The sequence below is a fragment of the Hyperolius riggenbachi genome, chromosome 8 (assembly GCF_040937935.1).
Source record: "Hyperolius riggenbachi isolate aHypRig1 chromosome 8, aHypRig1.pri, whole genome shotgun sequence".
In the NCBI taxonomy this organism is placed as follows: domain Eukaryota; kingdom Metazoa; phylum Chordata; class Amphibia; order Anura; family Hyperoliidae; genus Hyperolius; species Hyperolius riggenbachi.
In genome coordinates this window covers 265,419,286-265,445,461 of record NC_090653.1, presented here as the reverse complement: position 1 = coordinate 265,445,461, position 26,176 = coordinate 265,419,286, and the positions used below count along the sequence as shown (strand labels likewise).

The 26,176-nt window shown below is 51.7% G+C and overlaps 1 protein-coding gene across 3 annotated transcripts in view; it reads right to left on the bottom strand.

Moving 5' to 3' along the window:
• PTPN18 (protein tyrosine phosphatase non-receptor type 18) overlaps positions 1 to 26,176 on the bottom strand; it is a 220,565-nt gene that overhangs the window by 23,014 nt on the left and 171,375 nt on the right. For all 3 annotated transcript variants that reach the window (XM_068248793.1, XM_068248794.1, XM_068248792.1), the window contains 2 exons: positions 23,674 to 24,026; positions 6,172 to 6,230 (listed from right to left, as the gene is read on the bottom strand). In XM_068248793.1, coding sequence (XP_068104894.1) covers positions 6,172 to 6,230; positions 23,674 to 24,026 — 412 coding nt within the window. The remainder of the gene's footprint in view (positions 1 to 6,171; positions 6,231 to 23,673; positions 24,027 to 26,176) is intronic.

The window sequence follows — 26,176 nt, the reverse complement described above, 5'->3', positions numbered from 1 at the left end:
CTCCCTGAGAGCGGACAAGGTAGCCGATGCGCTACTTAACATTTTCTCCCGAGTCGGGTTCCCTGCGGAGATGCTCTCTGATCAGGGAACCCAGTTTATGTCCGGACTCATGGAGGCCCTGTGCAAAAAGATACAGATGACGCACATTGTCTCCAGTCCCTACCACCCGCAGACCAATGGACTGTGTGAAAGGTTCAACGGGTCGCTGAAGCAAATGCTGACCACGTTTGTCGAGTCGCAAGGTGGGGACTGGGAACGATACCTGCCTCATCTGTTGTTTGCATACAGGGAGGTGCCGCAGGAATCTACCGGGTTCTCCCCGTTCGAGCTCCTGTATGGTAGGAATGTCCGAGGACCCCTACAATTGATGCGGGAGACGTGGGAGGGCAAGGGGGACCCCACAGATGTCTCTGTAGTTGATTATGTCCTCAAGTTCAGGGACAAGATGGAGTCCCTCACAGAAATGGTAACGGAAAACATGGCCCAGGCTCAGGCCAAACAAAAACTCTGGTATGACCGCACTGCTGGAGAGAGGTCATTTGAGGTAGGTGACAAAGTGTATGCCCTTCTTCCAGTGAGGCAGAACAAGCTGCAAGCGGCCTGGGAGGGACCCTACACTATAGTGCAACGGTTAAACCCTCTGACATACCTGGTGAACATGGGAGGCAGGAAACAGAAAAGCTTTCATGTCAACATGCTGAAGGCCCACCATGACAGGACCAAATATGTGCTGCCAGTGTGCAGCCGGTTAGAGCAGGGAGAGGCAGACCCCCTATTAGACCTGCTGGCTGACATACGAGATGTGGACAGCGACCTAAGCGTCAACCCACAACTCTCCTCGTCCCAGCAAGAGCAGTTGCAGGAGGTGCTGGGTCCGTACCAGCACACCTTCTCCGGTGTCCCGGGGCGGACCAGTCTGGCAGTGCATAGGGTAGATACGGGCACCCATCCCCCCATCAGGCAATCCGCTTACCGCGTCTCCCCAGAGGTGCAAGCGGACATGCAGAAAGAGGTGAGGGAGATGCTGGAGCTAGGGGTGGTTCAAAAGTCCTGTAGTGCCTGGGCAGCCCCTGTTGTCCTGGTCCCCAAGAAGGACCAGACAACTCGGTTCTGCGTGGACTACAGGAAGTTGAACGCCATCACCACTACAGACGCCTACCCCATGCCTCGCATCGATGAGTTGTTGGATACGCTGGCGTCCGCCAGGTACCTATCAATCATGGATCTGAGCCGGGGGTTCGGGCAGATACCACTTGCACCTGACGCGAGGCAGAAGTCGGCCTTCATCACCCCTTTTGGCCTCTTCGAGTTCACGATGATGCCCTTTGGGATGAAGAACGCTCCTGCCACGTTTCAGCGGGCCGTAAACGACCTGCTGGAGGGGCTGCAAGGGTTCGCTGTAGCGTACTTGGATGACATTGCGGTGTTCAGCCCCACCTGGGAGGAACACCTCAAACACCTGTCCCAGGTACTAGAGAGGCTGGCCGCAGCCAATCTGACAGTTAAGCCGAGTAAGTGTCAGATTGGTATGACCGAGGTGCAGTACTTAGGTCACCGGGTGGGGGGTAACACCCTGAAACCTGACACGGGAAAGGTTGACGCCATCCTGGCATGGCCTCGGCCTATCACGAAAAAGCAGGTCCAGGCATTCCTGGGGACCGCCGGCTACTATAGGAAATTTGTTCCAGCCTATAGTACCCTGGCGAAGCCCCTGACCGATGCCACTAGCAAGAAACACCCCAAGGTTGTTAGCTGGACCCCCGCTTGCGAGAACGCCTTCCAAGCGTTGAAGCAGGCACTCGCGAGTGCCCCTGTGCTTCAGGCCCCGGACTTTAGTCGTCGGTTTGTTGTGCAAACCGATGCCTCTGACTACGGTCTCGGCGCAGTCCTCAGCCAGGTGGATGGAAAAGGAGATGAACACCCTATCCTCTACCTGAGCCGGAAGCTCCTGCCCCGAGAGGTAGCCTACTCCACAACTGAAAAGGAGTGCCTAGCGATCGTGTGGGCCCTACAGAAACTACAATCGTATCTGTACGGCCGCTCCTTCACGATCATTACCGACCATAATCCCCTGAGTTGGCTGAACCGCACTGCTGGGACCAATGGCAAGCTCTTACGTTGGAGCCTGTCATTACAGCAGTATGACTTCACGATTCAACACAAGGCAGGCAGCCGACACCAGAACGCCGACGGGCTATCCCGTTGCAACGGGGAACTAGATCAGATATCGCAGGTTAGCGGCAACGACACACATCTTGCTGATGCATGTCTATCTGCCTTCTCCCCAGGGAGGGCTGTCACGGACGATTGCGGGGACGCAGGCGCGTCCTGGAACCGCTCGTGAAGAAAAGAACGATCGCACTCGATTCTCTGCGTCGATTGCGCTTCAAATCGATAGATTCTGGATTTATTGTGTAGGAGGTCTGCAGTCCTTTTCTTAGCAAAGAGAGCACCATTCCAAATGCTGGTTGGCCCTTTTGATATGCTAATGAGCCTGGGCCCAGAGAGTCCCTGGCTTCAAGCTGTGCTGATGGCCCATCCATCAGGTATAAGGTGACAAACACCATGACAGAACCAAATTTAGAGTGAGGGAACTCAGACACTCCGACTCCTTTTCCCAGCAGGGAGCCGACATGTGGCTTGCTGCTGCCAACTTCAAAGAACCTTTGCCTGGGAATGACCTGGTATAAATCCCAGGGGTCTCTCATATTCCATAAATTGCTATATGTATCATATTTTCTGTGTTGCCAGGCTGGCAGACCCTCCAAACTAACAGAGCAGGTAGGGCCCTGCCTGGCGTTGGTTCTGAGCACATTTCAGAACCTTCTGAGGTAAAGACTGCCCGTTAGGCAGTCCAACAGTGCCCTAATGGTACCACAGGGGTCCCACCCCTCATGTTTGGTATCAGACTGCTGGGTACATCGAGGCAGATCTGGAAATATTAGTAAATCTGCCCTGACCTGTACGGTTCTGTGAGATAGAGCCCATATATGGGTAGATATGATTTCTAGCCCCAGTACAAGAGGAGGGCTCATCTCATCTTTGAAGGAGGTGTATAGCTCCCCGCCCTCACTCCCTCCTACTGAAGCAGGGGCATAAGAATGGCTGAGGACAAAAACTCAGGGTCCTCCACACTGAACCATCTTGCACTCATCAGATGCCAGCTTGAGGATATGCGGGCATCCACCTGGTCTGAACTCTGAACTCTGGACTTTGAAACCAAGGACTTTATGATTCTTCCCACAATAAGGACATCTTTCCAGAACTAAGTATTTTTCTCCCTTCTTTTATTTTTCATACTGGCTATTGCTGTTTTCATAATTGTTGATTTTCCTAATTGTCTGTATATATTAATTATTTATATTGCGTGAATAAACGACTTTCTCCAAGTCATTCACTTTCCGCTACCCTGCTTATCAGCACACACAGAAATGATCCCGGGTCTCTGAAGATACGCTACTGTTTGTTTGTTGTTGGCTAGACAGAATATCGTGTGTTTAACCGTTTTATTCGCAGGATTAGTCAGTCAGTTAGTGGGCCCCACGGTCCCATAGTAACCGCGGTGGTGGCAGTTTACTCTGAACCAGTAGGTGACGTTGTAATCACCCGTGTCTCACAGGCTCCCTTCTGAGTTGTCTGCGGCTAATTCTTAACGGTTCCTGCGCATTGACTGCGACCAGAGTTCGCACGATCTGTGCGCTGGCACCGTTTAGAAGGCTAAGTGCGGTCAGCCACTGAGGGCTCCTGTGACATTCCCCAACCATGTCCTCAAGGCCCACCAACAGTACAGGTTTTGCAGAAAACCACAAACATGCACAGATGGGGTAATTAGTGTCTCAGCAGAGCTGATTAACTACCTCTGTGGATTTCCACACAACCATGCACTGTTGGTGGGCCTTGAGGACAGGGTTGGGGAACTGTGGTCCACACTGCCTGCTCCTAAAAATACAAAAAGTGACCACATTGTCCGGAACCATCCATCCCACCTTAATCATAGGTCAATTCTCTCCTACCCTGACCACCCACCCACCAATTCCCTTCCATGAAGTTCTTGCCCCAACAATCACATTGCCATTACTTCAGGGAGAACACCAACGACTAGTCAGGCCATGGTACAGGAGTATGCCAGCCTATGCACAAACTGTCAAATTTCACAGTGCACCAACAGGCACACCTCTGCCAGTTATACTTCGTGTTCAACTGAACCCAAAACTGAACCAGAGCAGCCATGTTGATTAGAGGCTGCTTAGGGACAGCACAGTGGCATAGTGGTTATCTCTCACGCCATGCAGTGATGGGTCCCTGGTTTGTACCCCAGCCAGGGCACCATCTGCACCGAGTTTGTGTGTTCTCCCTGTCTCTGCTTGGGTTTCCTCCAGGCACTCTAGTTTCCTCCCATATCCCAAAAACATACAGATACGTTAATTAGCTTCCCCCTAAATTGGCCCTAGACTATGATACATACACTAGACCAGGCATGGGTAAACTTGGCCCTCCAGCTGTTAAGGAACTTCAAGTCCCACAAAGCATTGCAGGAGTCTTACAGCCACAGTCATGACTCATAAAGGCAAATGCATTGTGGGACTTGTAGTTACGTAACAGCTGGAGGGCCAAGTTTGCCCATGCCTGCATTAGACCATATGGACATATGACTATGGGAGGGATTAGATTGTGAGCCCCTCTGAGGGACAGTTAGTGACAAGATGACAAGACAATATACTCTGTACAGCGCTGCAGAAGATGCCGGCACTATATAAATACATAATAATTAGTATAAATTATAGGTATTAACATTAGAATTGAACTTTTAAAACTGAAAAACTCCATTGTGCAGCTTTGATTACCTGTAGCTTCACTCCTATACACTGTACATATTAAAGCACACCTGAACTGGGAGGGATATAGAAGCTGCCACATTTATTTCCTTTTAAACAATACCAGTTGCTTGGCTGTCCTGCTGATCTATATGGCTGCAGTAGTGTCTGAATCACACCTGAAACAAGCATGCTGCTTATCTAGTCAGGCAGTGAGAAACATCTGATCTGGTGAGCTGCATAGAGTATTGGTAAGGCTGTTATCTTTTATTTTGGATTTGAGCCTTTGACCAGGGTTCAAATACTGGCTCAAGCCAGTGCTAAAAACAGTAAGGAGTCTTTGGGCAAGGCTATCTAATGATCGTGGCGCTAAGTGGCTGCCGCCTTGAAGCGCTTTGAGTCCGCCGTAGAAAAACACAATGTACCGTATTTTTCGGACCATAAGACGCACCTATTTAGAGGACAAACCCGGAGGAAAAAAACATATACTAATACCTGGTGCGTCCATGGTGCAGGGGCATCTTATTGACCTTTTTCCCCTATTACGATGTCCCCTTTGTATCCCCCCCCTTGTACCTTTTGTGTCCTCCTCTGTCCCCCGCATCCTCCCCTGTCCCCCTGCATCCACTTCTGTCCCCATGTCCTCATGTGTGTCCTCCTCTGTCCCTCCTGTGTCATCCTCTGTCTCTTTGTCCTCATCTGTCCCCCTGTGTCTTCATCTGTGTCCTCCTCGTTCATCCTCTGTCCATCTGTGTCCTTATCTGTTTGCTCCTCTGTCCCCCACATCCTCCCCTGTCCCCCTGTGTCCTCATCTGTGTCCTCTTCTGTCCCCATGTCCTCATCTGCCCCCCTATGTCCTCATCTGTGTCTTTCTCAATCCTCCCTGTCCTTATCTGTCCCGTGTCCTCATCTGTCCCAGTTTCCTCATCTGTGTCCTCCGCTGTCCTCCGCATCCTCCTCTGTCCCTATCTGTCCCCCTGTGTCCTTATCTGGGTCCTGCTCTGCCCTCCCAGCTGTTGTGCTATCCCCTGGTCACGTGATTGGGCTTCAGGAAGCTGCTTTCTCTAACAGGGCGTAGAGTAAATATGTCACATACTTCACCGAAATAAATAAAGTTCTGAACTAATCAGCAAATATCATACTTATTTTAATATCAGTAGCCAGCAGAGTTGAGTAATCAATCCATTCTACCATATCTGCAAATGACTAACCAATCATCTTCTGAAGTACCCTTCAGAGCTACATCAGGTAACATGGTTTCTCCACAGCAGATTCTGCTGTGTTCCTTTGGACACTTCGTCAGAGTGATCATGCATTGGTGAGATATGGTCATTTGGCGTCTGGGTCAGATACTTACACTTGCTGGTTGCTGACTCCACCTGTTGTCTCCTTTTGAGTTTGGGAACAATGGCGGGGCTGTGGCAGAAAGAAAGTCACAGCGTATTAGACCCTCTGATTTCTACCTGCTAGGCTCTAGTAAAAAACATGCAGAAAGGGAAATGGCAACCTCACCCATAGCAACAGAAAGAGTTATTGCCATGGAATCAAACAGAGAGAACAGAATTACAGGACATCAGGAACACCAAACACCACAGGACACCAGCCACACCTAACACCAAAGAGCATCTGCCACACCTAACACCACAGAACACCTAACACCACAGGACACCTGCCACACCTAACACCAAAGAGCATCTGCCACACCTAACCCCACAGAACACCTAACACCACAGGACACCTGCCACACCTAACACCAAAGAGCATCTGCCACACCTAACCCCACAGAACACCTAACACCACAGGACACCTGCCACACCTAACACCAAAGAGCATCTGCCACACCTAACCCCACAGAACACCTAACACCACAGGACACCTGCCACACCTAACACCAAAGAGCATCTGCCACACCTAACCCCACAGAACACCTAACACCACAGGACACCTGCCACACCTAACACCAAAGAGCATCTGCCACACCTAACACCACAGAACACCTGCCACACCTAACACCACAGAACACCTAACACCACAGGACACCTGCCACACCTAACACCAAAGAGCATCTGCCACACCTAACACCACAGAGCACCTGCCACACCTAACACGAAAGAGCATCTGCCACACCTAACACCACAGAGCACCTGCCACACCTAACACCACAAAACACCTAAATAAAATACCAAAGAGCATCTGCCACACCTAACACCACAAAACACCTAACACCAAAGAGCATCTGCCACACCTAACACCACAGATTAGCAGCCACACCTAATACCCCAGGACACCTGCCACACCTAACACCACAGAGCACCTGCCACACCTAACACCACAAAACACCTAACACCAAAGAGCATCTGCCACACCTAACACCACAGATTAGCAGCCACACCTAATACCCCAGGACACCTGCCACACCTAACACCACAGAGCACCTGCCACACCTAACACAACAGGACACCTGCCACACCTAACACAACAGGACACCTGCCACACCAAACACCACAGAACACCTGCCACACCTAACACCACAGAGCACCTGCCACACCTAACACCACAGAGCACCTGCCACACCTAACACCACAGTGCACCTGCCACACCTAACACCACAGTGCACCTGCCACACCTAACACAACAGGACACCTGACACACCTAACACCACAGAGCACCTGCCACACCAAACACCACAGAACACCTGCCACACCTAACACCTGCCACACCTAACACCACAGAACACCTGCCACACCTAACACCACAGAGCACCTGCCACACCTAACACCACAGAGCCCCTGCCACACCTAACACCACAGAGCCCCTGCCACACCTAACACAACAGAGCACCTGCCACACCTAACACCACAGAGCACCTGCCACACCTAACACCACAGAGCACCTGCCACACCTAACACCACAGAGCACCTGCCACACCTAACACCACAGAGCACCTGCCACACCTAACACAACAGGACACCTGCCATACCCAACACCACAGAGCACCTGCCACACCTAACAGCACGGAGCCCCTGCCACACCTAACACCACGGAGCCCCTGCCACACCTAACACCACGGAGCCCCTGCCACACCTAACACAACAGAGCACCTGCCACACCTAACACAACAGGACACCTGCCACACCTAACACAACAGAGCACCTGCCACACCTAACACCACAGAGCCCCTGCCACACCTAACACCACAGAGCCCCTGCCACACCTAACACAACAGGACACCTGCCACACCCAACACCACAGAGCACTTGCCACACCTAACACCACAGAACACCTGCCACACCTAACACCACAGAGCCCCTGCCACACCTAACACCACAGAGCCCCTGCCACACCTAACACAACAGGACACCTGCCACACCCAACACCACAGAGCACCTGCCACACCTAACACCACAGAACACCTGCCACACCTAACACCACAGTGCCCCTGCCACACCTAACACCACAGAGCCCCTGCCACACCTAACACCACAGAGCACCTGCCACACCTAACACCACAGAGCACCTGCCACACCTAACACCACAGAGCCCCTGCCACACCTAACACCACAGAGCCCCTGCCACACCTAACACCACAGAGCACCTGCCACACCTAACACCACAGAACACCTGCCACACCTAACACCACAGAACACCTGCCACACCTAACACCACAGAACACCTGCCACACCTAACACCACAGAACACCTGCCACACCTAACACCACAGAACACCTGCCACACCTAACACCACAGAGCACCTGCCACACCTAACACAACAGGACACCTGCCACACCCAACACCACAGAGCACCTGCCACACCTAACACCACGGAGCACCTGCCACACCTAACACCACAGAGCCCCTGCCACACCTAACACCACAGAGCCCCTGCCACACCTAACACCACAGAGCCCCTGCCACACCTAACACAACAGGACACCTGCCACACCCAACACCACAGAGCACCTGCCACACCTAACACCACAGAACACCTGCCACACCTAACACCACAGAACACCTGCCACACCTAACACAACAGGACACCTGCCACACCTAACACAACAGAGAACCTGCAACACCTAACACCACAGAGCCCCATGCCACACCTAACACCACAGAGCCCCATGCCACACCTAACACCACAGAGCCCCTGCCACACCTAACACAACAGGACACCTGCCACACCCAACACCACAGAGCACCTGCCACACCCAACACCACAGAACACCTGCCACACCTAACACCACAGAATACCTGCCACACCTAACACCACAGAGCCCCTGCCACACCTAACACCACAGAACACCTGCCACACCTTACACCACAGAGCACCTGCCACACCTAACACCACAGAGCACCTGCCACACCTAACACAACAGGACACCTGCCACACCCAACACCACAGAGCACCTGCCACACCTAACACCACGGAACACCTGCCACACCTAACACCACAGAGCCCCTGCCACACCTAACACCACAGAGCCCCTGCCACACCTAACACCACAGAGCCCCTGCCACACCTAACACAACAGGACACCTGCCACACCCAACACCACAGAGCACCTGCCACACCTAACACCACAGAACACCTGCCACACCTAACACCACAGAACACCTGCCACACCTAACACCACAGAGCCCCTGCCACACCTAACACCACAGAGCCCCAGCCACACCTAACACAAGAGGACACCTGCCACACCCAACACCACAGAGCACTTGCCACACCTAACACCACAGAACACCTGCCACACCTAACACCACAGAACACCTGCCACACCTTACACCACAGAGCACCTGCCACACCTAACACAACAGGACACCTGCCACACCTAACACCACAGAGCACCTGCCACACCTAACACAACAGGACACCTGCCACACCCAACACCACAGAGCACCTGCCACACCCAACACCACAGAACACCTGCCACACCTAACACCACAGAATACCTGCCACACCTAACACCACAGAGCCCCTGCCACACCTAACACCACAGAACACCTGCCACACCTAACACCACAGAGCCCCTGCCACACCTAACACCACAGAACACCTGCCACACCTTACACCACAGAGCACCTGCCACACCTAACACCACAGAGCACCTGCCACACCTAACAGCACGGAGCCCCTGCCACACCTAACACCACGGAGCCCCTGCCACACCTAACACCACGGAGCCCCTGCCACACCTAACACAACAGAGCACCTGCCACACCTAACACAACAGGACACCTGCCACACCTAACACAACAGAGCACCTGCCACACCTAACACCACAGAGCCCCTGCCACACCTAACACCACAGAGCCCCTGCCACACCTAACACAACAGGACACCTGCCACACCCAACACCACAGAGCACTTGCCACACCTAACACCACAGAACACCTGCCACACCTAACACCACAGAGCCCCTGCCACACCTAACACCACAGAGCCCCTGCCACACCTAACACAACAGGACACCTGCCACACCCAACACCACAGAGCACCTGCCACACCTAACACCACAGAACACCTGCCACACCTAACACCACAGAGCCCCTGCCACACCTAACACCACAGAGCCCCTGCCACACCTAACACAACAGAGCACCTGCCACACCTAACACCACAGAGCACCTGCCACACCTAACACCACAGAGCCCCTGCCACACCTAACACCACAGAGCCCCTGCCACACCTAACACCACAGAGCACCTGCCACACCTAACACCACAGAACACCTGCCACACCTAACACCACAGAACACCTGCCACACCTAACACCACAGAACACCTGCCACACCTAACACCACAGAACACCTGCCACACCTAACACCACAGAGCACCTGCCACACCTAACACAACAGGACACCTGCCACACCCAACACCACAGAGCACCTGCCACACCTAACACCACGGAGCACCTGCCACACCTAACACCACAGAGCCCCTGCCACACCTAACACCACAGAGCCCCTGCCACACCTAACACCACAGAGCCCCTGCCACACCTAACACAACAGGACACCTGCCACACCCAACACCACAGAGCACCTGCCACACCTAACACCACAGAACACCTGCCACACCTAACACCACAGAACACCTGCCACACCTTACACCACAGAGCACCTGCCACACCTAACACCACAGAGCACCTGCCACACCTAACAGCACGGAGCCCCTGCCACACCTAACACCACGGAGCACCTGCCACACCCAACACCACAGAGCACTTGCCACACCTAACACCACAGAACACCTGCCACACCTAACACCACAGAACACCTGCCACACCTTACACCACAGAGCACCTGCCACACCTAACACAACAGGACACCTGCCACACCTAACACCACAGAGCACCTGCCACACCTAACACAACAGGACACCTGCCACACCCAACACCACAGAGCACCTGCCACACCCAACACTACAGAACACCTGCCACACCTAACACCACAGAATACCTGCCACACCTAACACCACAGAGCCCCTGCCACACCTAACACCACAGAACACCTGCCACACCTTACACCATAGAGCACCTGCCACACCTAACACCACAGAGCACCTGCCACACCTAACAGCACGGAGCCCCTGCCACACCTAACACCACGGAGCCCCTGCCACACCTAACACCACGGAGCCCCTGCCACACCTAACACAACAGAGCACCTGCCACACCTAACACAACAGGACACCTGCCACACCTAACACAACAGAGCACCTGCCACACCTAACACCACAGAGCCCCTGCCACACCTAACACCACAGAGCCCCTGCCACACCTAACACAACAGGACACCTGCCACACCCAACACCACAGAGCACTTGCCACACCTAACACCACAGAACACCTGCCACACCTAACACCACAGAGCCCCTGCCACACCTAACACCACAGAGCCCCTGCCACACCTAACACAACAGGACACCTGCCACACCCAACACCACAGAGCACCTGCCACACCTAACACCACAGAACACCTGCCACACCTAACACCACAGAGCCCCTGCCACACCTAACACCACAGAGCCCCTGCCACACCTAACACAACAGAGCACCTGCCACACCTAACACCACAGAGCACCTGCCACACCTAACACCACAGAGCCCCTGCCACACCTAACACCACAGAGCCCCTGCCACACCTAACACCACAGAGCACCTGCCACACCTAACACCACAGAACACCTGCCACACCTAACACCACAGAACACCTGCCACACCTAACACCACAGAACACCTGCCACACCTAACACCACAGAACACCTGCCACACCTAACACCACAGAGCACCTGCCACACCTAACACAACAGGACACCTGCCACACCCAACACCACAGAGCACCTGCCACACCTAACACCACGGAGCACCTGCCACACCTAACACCACAGAGCCCCTGCCACACCTAACACCACAGAGCCCCTGCCACACCTAACACCACAGAGCCCCTGCCACACCTAACACAACAGGACACCTGCCACACCCAACACCACAGAGCACCTGCCACACCTAACACCACAGAACACCTGCCACACCTAACACCACAGAACACCTGCCACACCTAACACAACAGGACACCTGCCACACCTAACACAACAGAGAACCTGCAACACCTAACACCACAGAGCCCCATGCCACACCTAACACCACAGAGCCCCATGCCACACCTAACACCACAGAGCCCCTGCCACACCTAACACAACAGGACACCTGCCACACCCAACACCACAGAGCACCTGCCACACCTAACACCACAGAATACCTGCCACACCTAACACCACAGAGCCCCTGCCACACCTAACACCACAGAACACCTGCCACACCTTACACCACAGAGCACCTGCCACACCTAACACCACAGAGCACCTGCCACACCTAACAGCACGGAGCCCCTGCCACACCTAACACCACGGAGCCCCTGCCACACCTAACACCACGGAGCCCCTGCCACACCTAACACAACAGGACACCTGCCACACCCAACACCACAGAGCACCTGCCACACCTAACACCACAGAACACCTGCCACACCTAACACCACAGAACACCTGCCACACCTAACACCACAGAGCCCCTGCCACACCTAACACCACAGAGCCCCAGCCACACCTAACACAAGAGGACACCTGCCACACCCAACACCACAGAGCACTTGCCACACCTAACACCACAGAACACCTGCCACACCTAACACCACAGAACACCTGCCACACCTTACACCACAGAGCACCTGCCACACCTAACACAACAGGACACCTGCCACACCTAACACCACAGAGCACCTGCCACACCTAACACAACAGGACACCTGCCACACCCAACACCACAGAGCACCTGCCACACCCAACACCACAGAACACCTGCCACACCTAACACCACAGAATACCTGCCACACCTAACACCACAGAGCCCCTGCCACACCTAACACCACAGAACACCTGCCACACCTAACACCACAGAGCCCCTGCCACACCTAACACCACAGAACACCTGCCACACCTTACACCACAGAGCACCTGCCACACCTAACACCACAGAGCACCTGCCACACCTAACAGCACGGAGCCCCTGCCACACCTAACACCACGGAGCCCCTGCCACACCTAACACCACGGAGCCCCTGCCACACCTAACACAACAGAGCACCTGCCACACCTAACACAACAGGACACCTGCCACACCTAACACAACAGAGCACCTGCCACACCTAACACCACAGAGCCCCTGCCACACCTAACACCACAGAGCCCCTGCCACACCTAACACAACAGGACACCTGCCACACCCAACACCACAGAGCACTTGCCACACCTAACACCACAGAACACCTGCCACACCTAACACCACAGAGCCCCTGCCACACCTAACACCACAGAGCCCCTGCCACACCTAACACAACAGGACACCTGCCACACCCAACACCACAGAGCACCTGCCACACCTAACACCACAGAACACCTGCCACACCTAACACCACAGAGCCCCTGCCACACCTAACACCACAGAGCCCCTGCCACACCTAACACAACAGAGCACCTGCCACACCTAACACCACAGAGCACCTGCCACACCTAACACCACAGAGCCCCTGCCACACCTAACACCACAGAGCCCCTGCCACACCTAACACCACAGAGCACCTGCCACACCTAACACCACAGAACACCTGCCACACCTAACACCACAGAACACCTGCCACACCTAACACCACAGAACACCTGCCACACCTAACACCACAGAACACCTGCCACACCTAACACCACAGAGCACCTGCCACACCTAACACAACAGGACACCTGCCACACCCAACACCACAGAGCACCTGCCACACCTAACACCACGGAGCACCTGCCACACCTAACACCACAGAGCCCCTGCCACACCTAACACCACAGAGCCCCTGCCACACCTAACACCACAGAGCCCCTGCCACACCTAACACAACAGGACACCTGCCACACCCAACACCACAGAGCACCTGCCACACCTAACACCACAGAACACCTGCCACACCTAACACCACAGAACACCTGCCACACCTTACACCACAGAGCACCTGCCACACCTAACACCACAGAGCACCTGCCACACCTAACAGCACGGAGCCCCTGCCACACCTAACACCACGGAGCACCTGCCACACCCAACACCACAGAGCACTTGCCACACCTAACACCACAGAACACCTGCCACACCTAACACCACAGAACACCTGCCACACCTTACACCACAGAGCACCTGCCACACCTAACACAACAGGACACCTGCCACACCTAACACCACAGAGCACCTGCCACACCTAACACCACAGGACACCTGCCACACCCAACACCACAGAGCACCTGCCACACCCAACACCACAGAGCACCTGCCACACCCAACACTACAGAACACCTGCCACACCTAACACCACAGAATACCTGCCACACCTAACACCACAGAGCCCCTGCCACACCTAACACCACAGAACACCTGCCACACCTTACACCACAGAGCACCTGCCACACCTAACACCACAGAGCACCTGCCACACCTAACAGCACGGAGCCCCTGCCACACCTAACACCACGGAGCCCCTGCCACACCTAACACCACGGAGCCCCTGCCACACCTAACACAACAGAGCACCTGCCACACCTAACACAACAGGACACCTGCCACACCTAACACAACAGAGCACCTGCCACACCTAACACCACAGAGCCCCTGCCACACCTAACACCACAGAGCCCCTGCCACACCTAACACAACAGGACACCTGCCACACCCAACACCACAGAGCACTTGCCACACCTAACACCACAGAACACCTGCCACACCTAACACCACAGAGCCCCTGCCACACCTAACACCACAGAGCCCCTGCCACACCTAACACAACAGGACACCTGCCACACCCAACACCACAGAGCACCTGCCACACCTAACACCACAGAACACCTGCCACACCTAACACCACAGAGCCCCTGCCACACCTAACACCACAGAGCCCCGGCCACACCTAACACAACAGAGCACCTGCCACACCTAACACCACAGAGCACCTGCCACACCTAACACCACAGAGCCCCTGCCACACCTAACACCACAGAGCCCCTGCCACACCTAACACCACAGAGCACCTGCCACACCTAACACCACAGAACACCTGCCACACCTAACACCACAGAACACCTGCCACACCTAACACCACAGAACACCTGCCACACCTAACACCACAGAACACCTGCCACACCTAACACCACAGAGCACCTGCCACACCTAACACAACAGGACACCTGCCACACCCAACACCACAGAGCACCTGCCACACCTAACACCACGGAGCACCTGCCACACCTAACACCACAGAGCCCCTGCCACACCTAACACCACAGAGCCCCTGCCACACCTAACACCACAGAGCCCCTGCCACACCTAACACAACAGGACACCTGCCACACCCAACACCACAGAGCACCTGCCACACCTAACACCACAGAACACCTGCCACACCTAACACCACAGAACACCTGCCACACCTAACACAACAGGACACCTGCCACACCTAACACAACAGAGAACCTGCAACACCTAACACCACAGAGCCCCATGCCACACCTAACACCACAGAGCCCCATGCCACACCTAACACCACAGAGCCCCTGCCACACCTAACACAACAGGACACCTGCCACACCCAACACCACAGAGCACCTGCCACACCTAACACCACAGAATACCTGCCACACCTAACACCACAGAGCCCCTGCCACACCTAACACCACAGAACACCTGCCACACCTTACACCACAGAGCACCTGCCACACCTAACACCACAGAGCACCTGCCACACCTAACAGCACGGAGCCCCTGCCACACCTAACACCACGGAGCCCCTGCCACACCTAACACCACGGAGCCCCTGCCACACCTAACACAACAGGACACCTGCCACACCCAACACCACAGAGCACCTGCCACACCTAACACCACAGAACACCTGCCACACCTAACACCACAGAGCCCCTGCCACACCTAACACCACAGAGCCCCTGCCACACCTAACACAACAGAGCACCTGCCACACCTAACACCACAGAGCACCTGCCACACCTAACACCACAGAGCCCCTGCCACACCTAACACCACAGAGCCCCTGCCACACCTAACACCACAGAGCACCTGCCACACCTAACACCACAGAACACCTGCCACACCTAACACCACAGAACACCTGCCACACCTAACACCACAGAACACCTGCCACACCTAACACCACAGAACACCTGCCACACCTAACACCACAGAGCACCTGCCACACCTAACACAACAGGACACCTGCCACACCCAACACCACAGAGCACCTGCCACACCTAACACCACGGAGCACCTGCCACACCTAACACCACAGAGCCCCTGCCACACCTAACACCACAGAGCCCCTGCCACACCTAACACAACAGGACACCTGCCACACCCAACACCACAGAGCACCTGCCACACCTAACACCACAGAACACCTGCCACACCTAACACCACAGAACACCTGCCACACCTAACACAACAGGACACCTGCCACACCTAACACAACAGAGAACCTGCAACACCTAACACCACAGAGCCCCATGCCACACCTAACACCACAGAGCCCCATGCCACACCTAACACCACAGAGCCCCATGCCACACCTAACACCACAGAGCCCCTGCCACACCTAACACAACAGGACACCTGCCACACCCAACACCACAGAGCACCTGCCACACCCAACACCACAGAACACCTGCCACACCTAACACCACAGAATACCTGCCACACCTAACACCACAGAGCCCCTGCCACACCTAACACCACAGAACACCTGCCACACCTTACACCACAGAGCACCTGCCACACCTAACACCACAGAGCACCTGCCACACCTAACACAACAGGACACCTGCCACACCCAACACCACAGAGCACCTGCCACACCTAACACCACGGAACACCTGCCACACCTAACACCACAGAGCCCCTGCCACACCTAACACCACAGAGCCCCTGCCACACCTAACACCACAGAGCCCCTGCCACACCTAACACAACAGGACACCTGCCACACCCAACACCACAGAGCACCTGCCACACCTAACACCACAGAACACCTGCCACACCTAACACCACAGAACACCTGCCACACCTAACACCACAGAGCCCCTGCCACACCTAACACCACAGAGCCCCAGCCACACCTAACACAAGAGGACACCTGCCACACCCAACACCACAGAGCACTTGCCACACCTAACACAACAGAACACCTGCCACACCTAACACCACAGAACACCTGCCACACCTTACACCACAGAGCACCTGCCACACCTAACACAACAGGACACCTGCCACACCTAACACCACAGAGCACCTGCCACACCTAACACAACAGGACACCTGCCACACCAAACACCACAGAACACCTGCCACATCTAACACCACAGAACACCTGCCACACCTAACATAACAGATCAGCAGCCACACCTAACACTACAGGACACCTGCCACACCTAACACCACAGACCAGCAGCAACACCTAACACCACAGGACACCTGCCACACCTAACACCACAGATCAGCAACCACACCTAACACCACAGAGCATGCCTAAACCCGCAGAGCATGTGGTGCACCTAACACCACAGAGCATCTGCCACACATAACACCACATAGCACCAGCCACACAACACCAGAGCATCTGCCACACCTAACACCACAGATCACCAGTCACACCAAACACCACAGGACAGCTGCCACACCTAACACCACAGGACACCTGCCACACCTAACATCAGACCACCTGCCACACCTAACACCACAGAGCATCTGCCACACCTAACACCACAGACCACCTGTCACACCTAACACCACAGATCACATGCCACACCGAACAACACAGAGCACTTCTCACACCTAACCCCACATATTACCGGCCACAGCTAACACAACAGAACACCAGCCACACCTAGCACCACAGAGAACTTGCAAAAACCTAAAACCCCATATCACTGGCCACAATTGACACCACAGAGCACCAGTCACACCTAACACCACAGAGCACCTGCCACACCTAACACCACAGAGCAGCAGTCCCACCTAACACCACAGAGCAAGCCTAAACCCGCAGAGCATGTGATACACCTAACACCACAGGACACCTGCCACACCTAACACCACAGATCACCACTCACAACAAACACCACAGTGCACCAGCCACAGCTACCACCACAGTTCACCGGCCACACCTATCACAACAGCGCATGTGCCACACCTAACACCACAGAGCACCAATCACACCTAAAGGCGCATACACACACCAGACTTTTTCTAACTACGGGTCATCAGACCTGCCCACGAGGTGGTCGTTCTGACGACAGTTGCACATGTGTACAAGCTGTCGTCAGATTGATAAGACTGGTAAGACGGATTTTAATCAGTCTTGATGACTCACGTGCAACTGTCGTCAGAATGACCGCCCCACTGACGACCCGTAGTTTGAAACATCCCGGCATGTGTACGCGCCTTAACACCACAAATCACCAGCCACACCTAACACCACAGAGCGTGTGCCACACCTAACATCACAGGACACCTGCCACACCTAACACCACATAGCATCTGTCACACCTAACACCACAGATCAGCAGCCACACCTAACACCACAGAGCATGTGCCACACCTAACATGACAGGACACCTGCCACACCTAACACCACATAGCATCTGCCACACCTAACACCACAGATCAGCAGCCACACCTAACACCACAGATCAGCAGCCACACCTAACACCACAGAGCGTGTGCCACACCTAACATCAGAGGACACCAGGGACACATAGCACCACAGAGCACCAGGGACACAACACCACAAGACACCAGACACACCACAGAGCACCAGACACATATGCCACAACCAGGGGCGTAACTAGACTGGAGCAGACCCTGAGATTGCAGGGGGCTCAAATCTTTGGAGGGACCCAATTACTAACCTTTACTTCCTCTGATACAGAGGGCCATTCTCCAGATCAGGTGTTTGTGTGGCTACACCTGTTATGGGTGTGAAGATCCTGATGGCCACACTTGTTTTATCACCCTTGTGAGATTGGCCCCCAGGCTGTGAAGGGCATCAAGATTGAAGAAAGGGAAGGGGAGTGAACATTGGGAGGGGCCATGAATTGTAGTTACGCCACTGGCCACAACAAAACAACAGAGAAATCAGTGATCAGAGCACAGACATTATAAACAGGACAACAGACACATGAAAACATTGCTTTATTAACAAATCACAAACGTACACAGACAAAATACATGACAAAGACAGACAGTTCACCTGATTTCTAAAAGCAAAACATTACAAACATTAAAGGCCACATATCATTTGTTTACTTATGTTTAGTACTAATGTTTTTAAAGTGCTTTATTTATTTATTTATTTTAATCAGAAGATTATTAAATATCACAACTAAAAACACAATCTATTGTTTAGCGCTTCAGCTGCTGGTCTAAAGCTCAATCTACACATTACCATTCCCTGTGTGATCAATCGATCGATTCGGATCGATTTATTTCCGACAGGTCCAATCGGGACTCAATTGAAAGTGTGATCGATTTTTGTTAGGTATCAATGCAAAATGAACCACACTATCAATCAAGTCCGGATCGAACCTGTCGGATTTAATCGATTTGATCCGAATCGATCGACTGATCGTACGGGGAATTGTAGCGTGTAGATTGGGTTTTAAGCTACAAACAGACGCTCATTTTCTGACCCGGAAGGGGCCTATTAATGGTACAATTTTTAGGTAGGGTGCACACTTATCAGATCATACAGCAAAACGCACACTGCTGCACCGGCCATTCATTTAAACCGACTGTCCTGCGCGCTTTTGCATTTTTTTTCTTGCAATTTAAAATTTAGCAGCTTGCTGCTGTTTCCCACACAAAGCAATCATTCCCGATTCCAAAGCTCTTTAGCACAATGAAAATAATCTCAAACGAATGTGTAAAATCACGTGGGGAAAACACAATCGGGATTGCATAGTGCTGCAAACTGGGAAAACGCCCTCAAATTTATGCCTTAGTGAATGATCACATTTCTGATTGCATTATTCAGATCGCATTGTCTTAAAACGGAGAAGCTGTCCAAATCGATCCCGAACAATTGCATTATAGATCATTTTCGTAAAAAATATTCAATTGGCATGGCGGACTTTTCCAAATATATGCTCATATCTGGTTTCGATACGATCGCAAATTGCATTATTTAATGCTGTGGATTGATTATATTCCATTTTTTCTTTCAATCTGAATGGAAATAAGGAGAGATGGACAATGAGATGCAAATAATTTCGAGTGGATGCAGGATTATGCCAATTTTGTATGCAAATGTATGCAGCTTGAAAATGAACCAATCAAATTTTAGAAGAATTTGATTGGTTAATTTTTCGAGCTGCATAAATTTGCATACAAAATTTGCATAATGCTGCCACAACTCAAAATAATTTGCATGTCATTGACCATCCCTAAAAATAACATTGTTCACTTAAAATTGTACCTTTAATGGACACCTTTATCGATCGTTGAGTGATTGAAAGGGCAACAGACTCTTCAATGAGTGCTGCGCAGACATGCTGCTAGGCTATAGTGGACCAGCTTGCTCTGTTCTATAGAGAGGCATGGGGGGGGGGCACACCGAGTGAGGGACAAACCAGAGTCCCCCCCCCCCCCCCCACAGGAAGAAGAACGCAGAACAATAGAGCTCATTCATTATCTAGCAATCACTTATGAGGATTTTCTAAAATGACAGTGTTGGACAATTGTGCAGGTAATCAGAATCATCTTTAACAACGCTACACCTGGCAAATTTGTAAGTGCAAGTAAGGCCTAGTCAAGGTAGCCCCCAAGTCTGGGGACTTTGCTCTTGCAATGGTATCACATAATTTACTGCAACTCTAAAGCAATCCTCTCCGTTGCCCACAAAACATTACTAGCTATGCAGCATTTATTTGCAACATTTCCTAGTGTTCTAATAAAAAATATATATTTATTAGTAAATGCAATAAATATATAAGCAAAATAATCTTAAAATAACACTATACATGCCCTGACTACAAAATAAATATCTTTGTAACAAATTTACATCTAGCTGCACAAGTAAAACCTTTGTAAGTGCTACATGCTTCTTACGTCTGCTTCTGGGCCATTTCCTGGATTAACAGCCATAAAGTTTACAGTGAATTTTATCTTTAAAGTAGAAGCTTAAATTATAAAAATGCCCAAAATACAGTGGAATTACAGTCTAATCCACAGTATTATAAATTCTAAGAACTAACTTGTTTTTATAAAAGCTTTCTGCTTCTCAAAATCAGTGTAGCTGTCACTCATAAGCTCCCTGTTCTATTTGTTTAAAACGAAACAATCCTTATATCCTGCACAATCTCCCAGCATAGAGAAGAGCTGAGTGCAGCACAGCTTCCAGTTCCTGTCCATGGGGCGTGAAATTCAACAGAAAAAAGAAACATAGCACCCACAAATACAAGCTATTGTTGTACCTTTGCTAGTCTGTTGTCTCTTGTGTTTTCTTGCAGAAATTGCTGAAAGAAAATCAACATGGCTGCACTTCCTGTTTCTACAGCGAGTTACTGTGATTATACTACTTCCACTGTCACCAAATTGCCAGCAGAACTACAAAGGGACATCCAGTGTTATCAGTTGAGTATTACCAACTAACAGCCTCCGGTAGGGATCATGGGAAGTGTAGTCCTGTACCAAACAGGCACTTGTTGCAGGAGACAGCGTCAACCTCTCCCAATAGCCCTGTTGCTAGGACAGGGGACTGGGGCTAGAACAATGAGGTCATCAGAATATAAACAATTTATTTAGGCATTTTCAAGCATTAGGGTTTCGAGGAGTCTAAGGCAGGGGACACACTTGAGCTGTGAGTTATCGCGGTTTAGTGAATCAAGCCCCATGTGAGTTAGTATGTAGAAAAAAAGCCCATTGATTGACACGAGTTCTCAGTTTTTCTGTGCAGAAAATGCACACGAAATCAGTCAAGTGTGTCCCCTGCCTAGGCATCTGCAAGCATTAGGGTTCCTAGGAGTCTGGAGTTCTTTTTATAGTTTCAACTCCAGGAAACATGTTTGGATAGCGTGGAAAGCGCACATAGCCTCTCTTGAGTTATATTGCTAGCTGTGACCCTATCTAACGGAACACCATTCACTTTCTGTTGGATAAATCTTCTCAAACAGGAGAAATAGTAAGAAACTCAAACCTTCATTTTTACAGAGTAATGACGAATTAAAATCCCTGCGTAAAAAAAGTGGGATCAGCGCATCACCAGGCCGCCACCGATTGGCCTCAACTCAGAGATGCGCTGAGCCCCCCCAGAGACTGCAAACGCACCTTGAACCAAACAGAAGCTCTGCATATACACCAAAAGCAAAACTGTTAAGTGGGAGCAGCTGGCCGGAAATAAATTAAAACATAGTAAAGAGCTGAGCAGCGCTACTTAAAAACAGATGAATGCTTACCTGCAAAAGTGTGCAAGCCCCACTGATGGGATAAAATACACACTGAGCACACACATGACCTGTCTACCGCTTGGAGGATGTTGGTTTCCTCTAACAGCTTGCATGCAACTTGTTAGGTACTCGTCCCTCCCACTGTCGTAGAAGTCTTTCCTCCATTTTTTTACGCAATTTTCAATTTTACTTGGTAGCGCGCCCAGGCTATGCATATGCATAGGTATAATTTAGTTAGTGTTAGGTCCCCTCCCATGGAGGAAAGACTTCTACGACAGTGGGAGGGACGAGTACCTAACAAGTTGCATGCAAGCTGTTAGAGGAAACCAACATCCTCCAAGCGGTAGACAGGTCATGTGTGTGCTCAGTGTGTATTTTATCCCATAAGTGGGGCTTGCACACTTTTGCAGGTAAGCATTCATCTGTTTTTAAGTAGCGCTGCTCAGCTCTTTACTATGAATTAAAATCCCTGTCAAGTTTTCATTGCTGTTCACTCATTTCGTGTCTGGCAGACAACCGGTGTCCACAAGACACCATGGAGGTCTCAGAGAAAGGAAGTGAGAAAAGAATAGCAGTTAAAACCTTCTATCTAGCCCATTTCCACACTTTCCAAGCTAAAATATTTTATTCTGGACTTTAAACCCACATTCAAAGAGGTAAGGGAAGTCCTGGCTCATCCCTCAGTCATGGCCATGGCATCAGTCAAAGGTCTCAGTCCATTTCACCGGTCATAAAACAACACAGAGAGCTGATCCCCCCAGGAAAGAGTCCAAATAGCTGCAACCTCCCCGTACTTTCTCTGTCTTTCTCTGTGGTTTTACCTGCACTGGGAATGTTGACTTCACTGTATGAGTTAGGGGCTAACTCCGGAAGGCTTGGTGCCCCAGCTAAAGCGTAGGAGGAGGAGATTGGCGATGAGGTGGGACTCACAGACGGACAAGCAGATGATCTGATTGGCTTTGGAACCACAGTGCTGTAAAGCTGGTCTGGAGGCTTGGGGGGCATTGTCCGCGGTCTGACGTTGTCATACTGAATGTAAGCGGAGGGCGCCGCCCTGCTGTCCAACGTGCATGGTAGAGTTTTAGCACCTGAAGAGACGGCTGGTACCGGTGGTCTCTTCTGCACCACCGCATAGGTTTCATTCATGTCTGAGGAGCCCAGCGGGAGAGACACACTGCAGAGGAGACAAACAGCTGGGTCAGTTTAAAGAACAGATACATATATAAATACAGTACATCATTCAAAGAGTAGAAGTCCAATGATATATATCATATTAACATAAGAAAACCTGTATTCTATTTGAAGCCGATGGTGGACTAGATTACCTCCTCCACAGACTTCTGATGCTGCTCATTGTCTTCGGGGTCCCTCCAGTTCCGGGTCTTCTAAGTATTCAACTGGATCCCTCCGTTGAATACTTTTCTGGAAGTTTCTCTGAGCGGTGCAGAGCAAACTATGCAGGCACAAATTCCGAAACCACGCGTGCTCAGGAAAAGTAAGAGCTCGTCTACAAGCACTTTTCTTTCACACCGCACGTGTATTTCAAAACTCGCGCATGCACAGTTCAGAATCTCTGGGTGCTGCTCGGAGGAACTCCAGGGAGGCTGGGGAGAGAAGAGGACCAAGTATGGGGAACAGGAGGGACCCAAGGACAACAAGCAGCATCTGGAGACCAAGGGCCTGTTCACATGGGCGTCTAAACGAGGTGGTTGCGGCGTTCATCATTCAAGTAATGTCCACTTAAATGAATGGAAGCTCTTTTTAAACAATGGTTACGGCTTTTCGCATCGTTCATGTAATGCTGCGCTAGATTCTGTTGTCTCATCCTGGAGGCTACATGTAGTGTCCAGGCTTGGCTATGTTCAGCTCTCTCTGAACAACGGAATTCGATGCCTGTTGTTCCGTCGGTTGTAGAAAAGCGTATAGAAGTGGCTAAGTGAGGGGCATGCGAGGCCTTGGCCATGTGCCTCCTCAATCACGTTCCTGTGGCCAGGAGAGTTCAGTACTTGCACAGTAGCAATTTTGTCAAAATATGCAAGTGCAAAATCCTCCCCGCCACGGTAGCATGATCGAGAAGGGCCCAGGGCCTTGCATGCAGCTTTTGGAGGGGTCAGCTGCTGAAAGGAACAGAGCAGAATGAAGATGAGTGATGCGGAGGACTACAGGGGGGGATTGGAAGAAGCGCCAAGTAAGTTAAACTGGTCACATTACATGTACTTTAGGTTCCCTTTAACTGAAGAACTTGGAACAATAAAAAGTGCCCACTGTTGCTGATCAGAGTCCTGGCCTGCAAAGTGACCCGTGCTATAGGAAGAGTGCACAGTCCTGACCTGCAGTTACCTCTCCCATAGGAAGAGTGTAGAGTTCTGACCTGCAGCTGTTACCCCTTTTACATAGGGCCATGCGCTTACTTAGGGATTGCTTTGTTTTCCCAATCTACAAATCCTTTAACTTTGTCTATACAAGCACTTGAGAACTCTCACACCATAAACATGTTTACTCCAAACCCCTGATCGCTCTCTGTAATCCTGGGTTAGGACCAACTTCTCGAAAAAAGCTCTTGTCTCAGCAGTCTTGGGATCTTCCTGTATTTTACAAGATGCAGACTTGCAGAAATGAGTACAGAAATTGCTGCTTTCTCAATCCTTCAACCACAAAGGCAACAAAGCAGCCAGCCTAAGCTAGTACTATTACTATCCCAGGAGGCTGGCTGGAGGAAGTCACTGCTTCCATCTGTTACCCGACAGGCTAAGGGCTCTAGTGATGCAACTGAGGACCCAGAGAGAGACGCAGTTACCACTTAGGTGGCCATACATCTAGAGACTTGTCACCACAAGCATGCCTGACCAACGAATCGACTGATTTCGGGCCTAAATTGGTTGAATGTATTGATTGCATATGCAGGAAAATCTCGACCGACATGGTCGATTGGGTGCGCGGCGGTAACGGCCTGAAATAATGGCGACAGAATCCTCCAGCCTCTGTCCTCTCAAATGTCAGATGTACCCCTAGTGTCTGTGCATTAAGATACCTATGGGGCACTACAGCGAAAAACTGTAAAATGTAAAATATGTGCAAACATATACAAATAAGAAGTACATTTCTTCCAGAGTAAAATGAGCCATATATTACTTCTCTCCTATGTTGCTGTCACTTACAAACACAAACACAGAACACTTATATTGCGCTTTTCTCCTGGCAGACTCAAAGCGCCAGAGCTGCAGCCACTAGGACGCGCTCTATAGGCAGTAGCAGTGTTAGGGAGACTTGCCTAAGGTCTCCTGCTGAATAGGTGCTGGCTTACTGAACAGGTAGAGCCCAGAT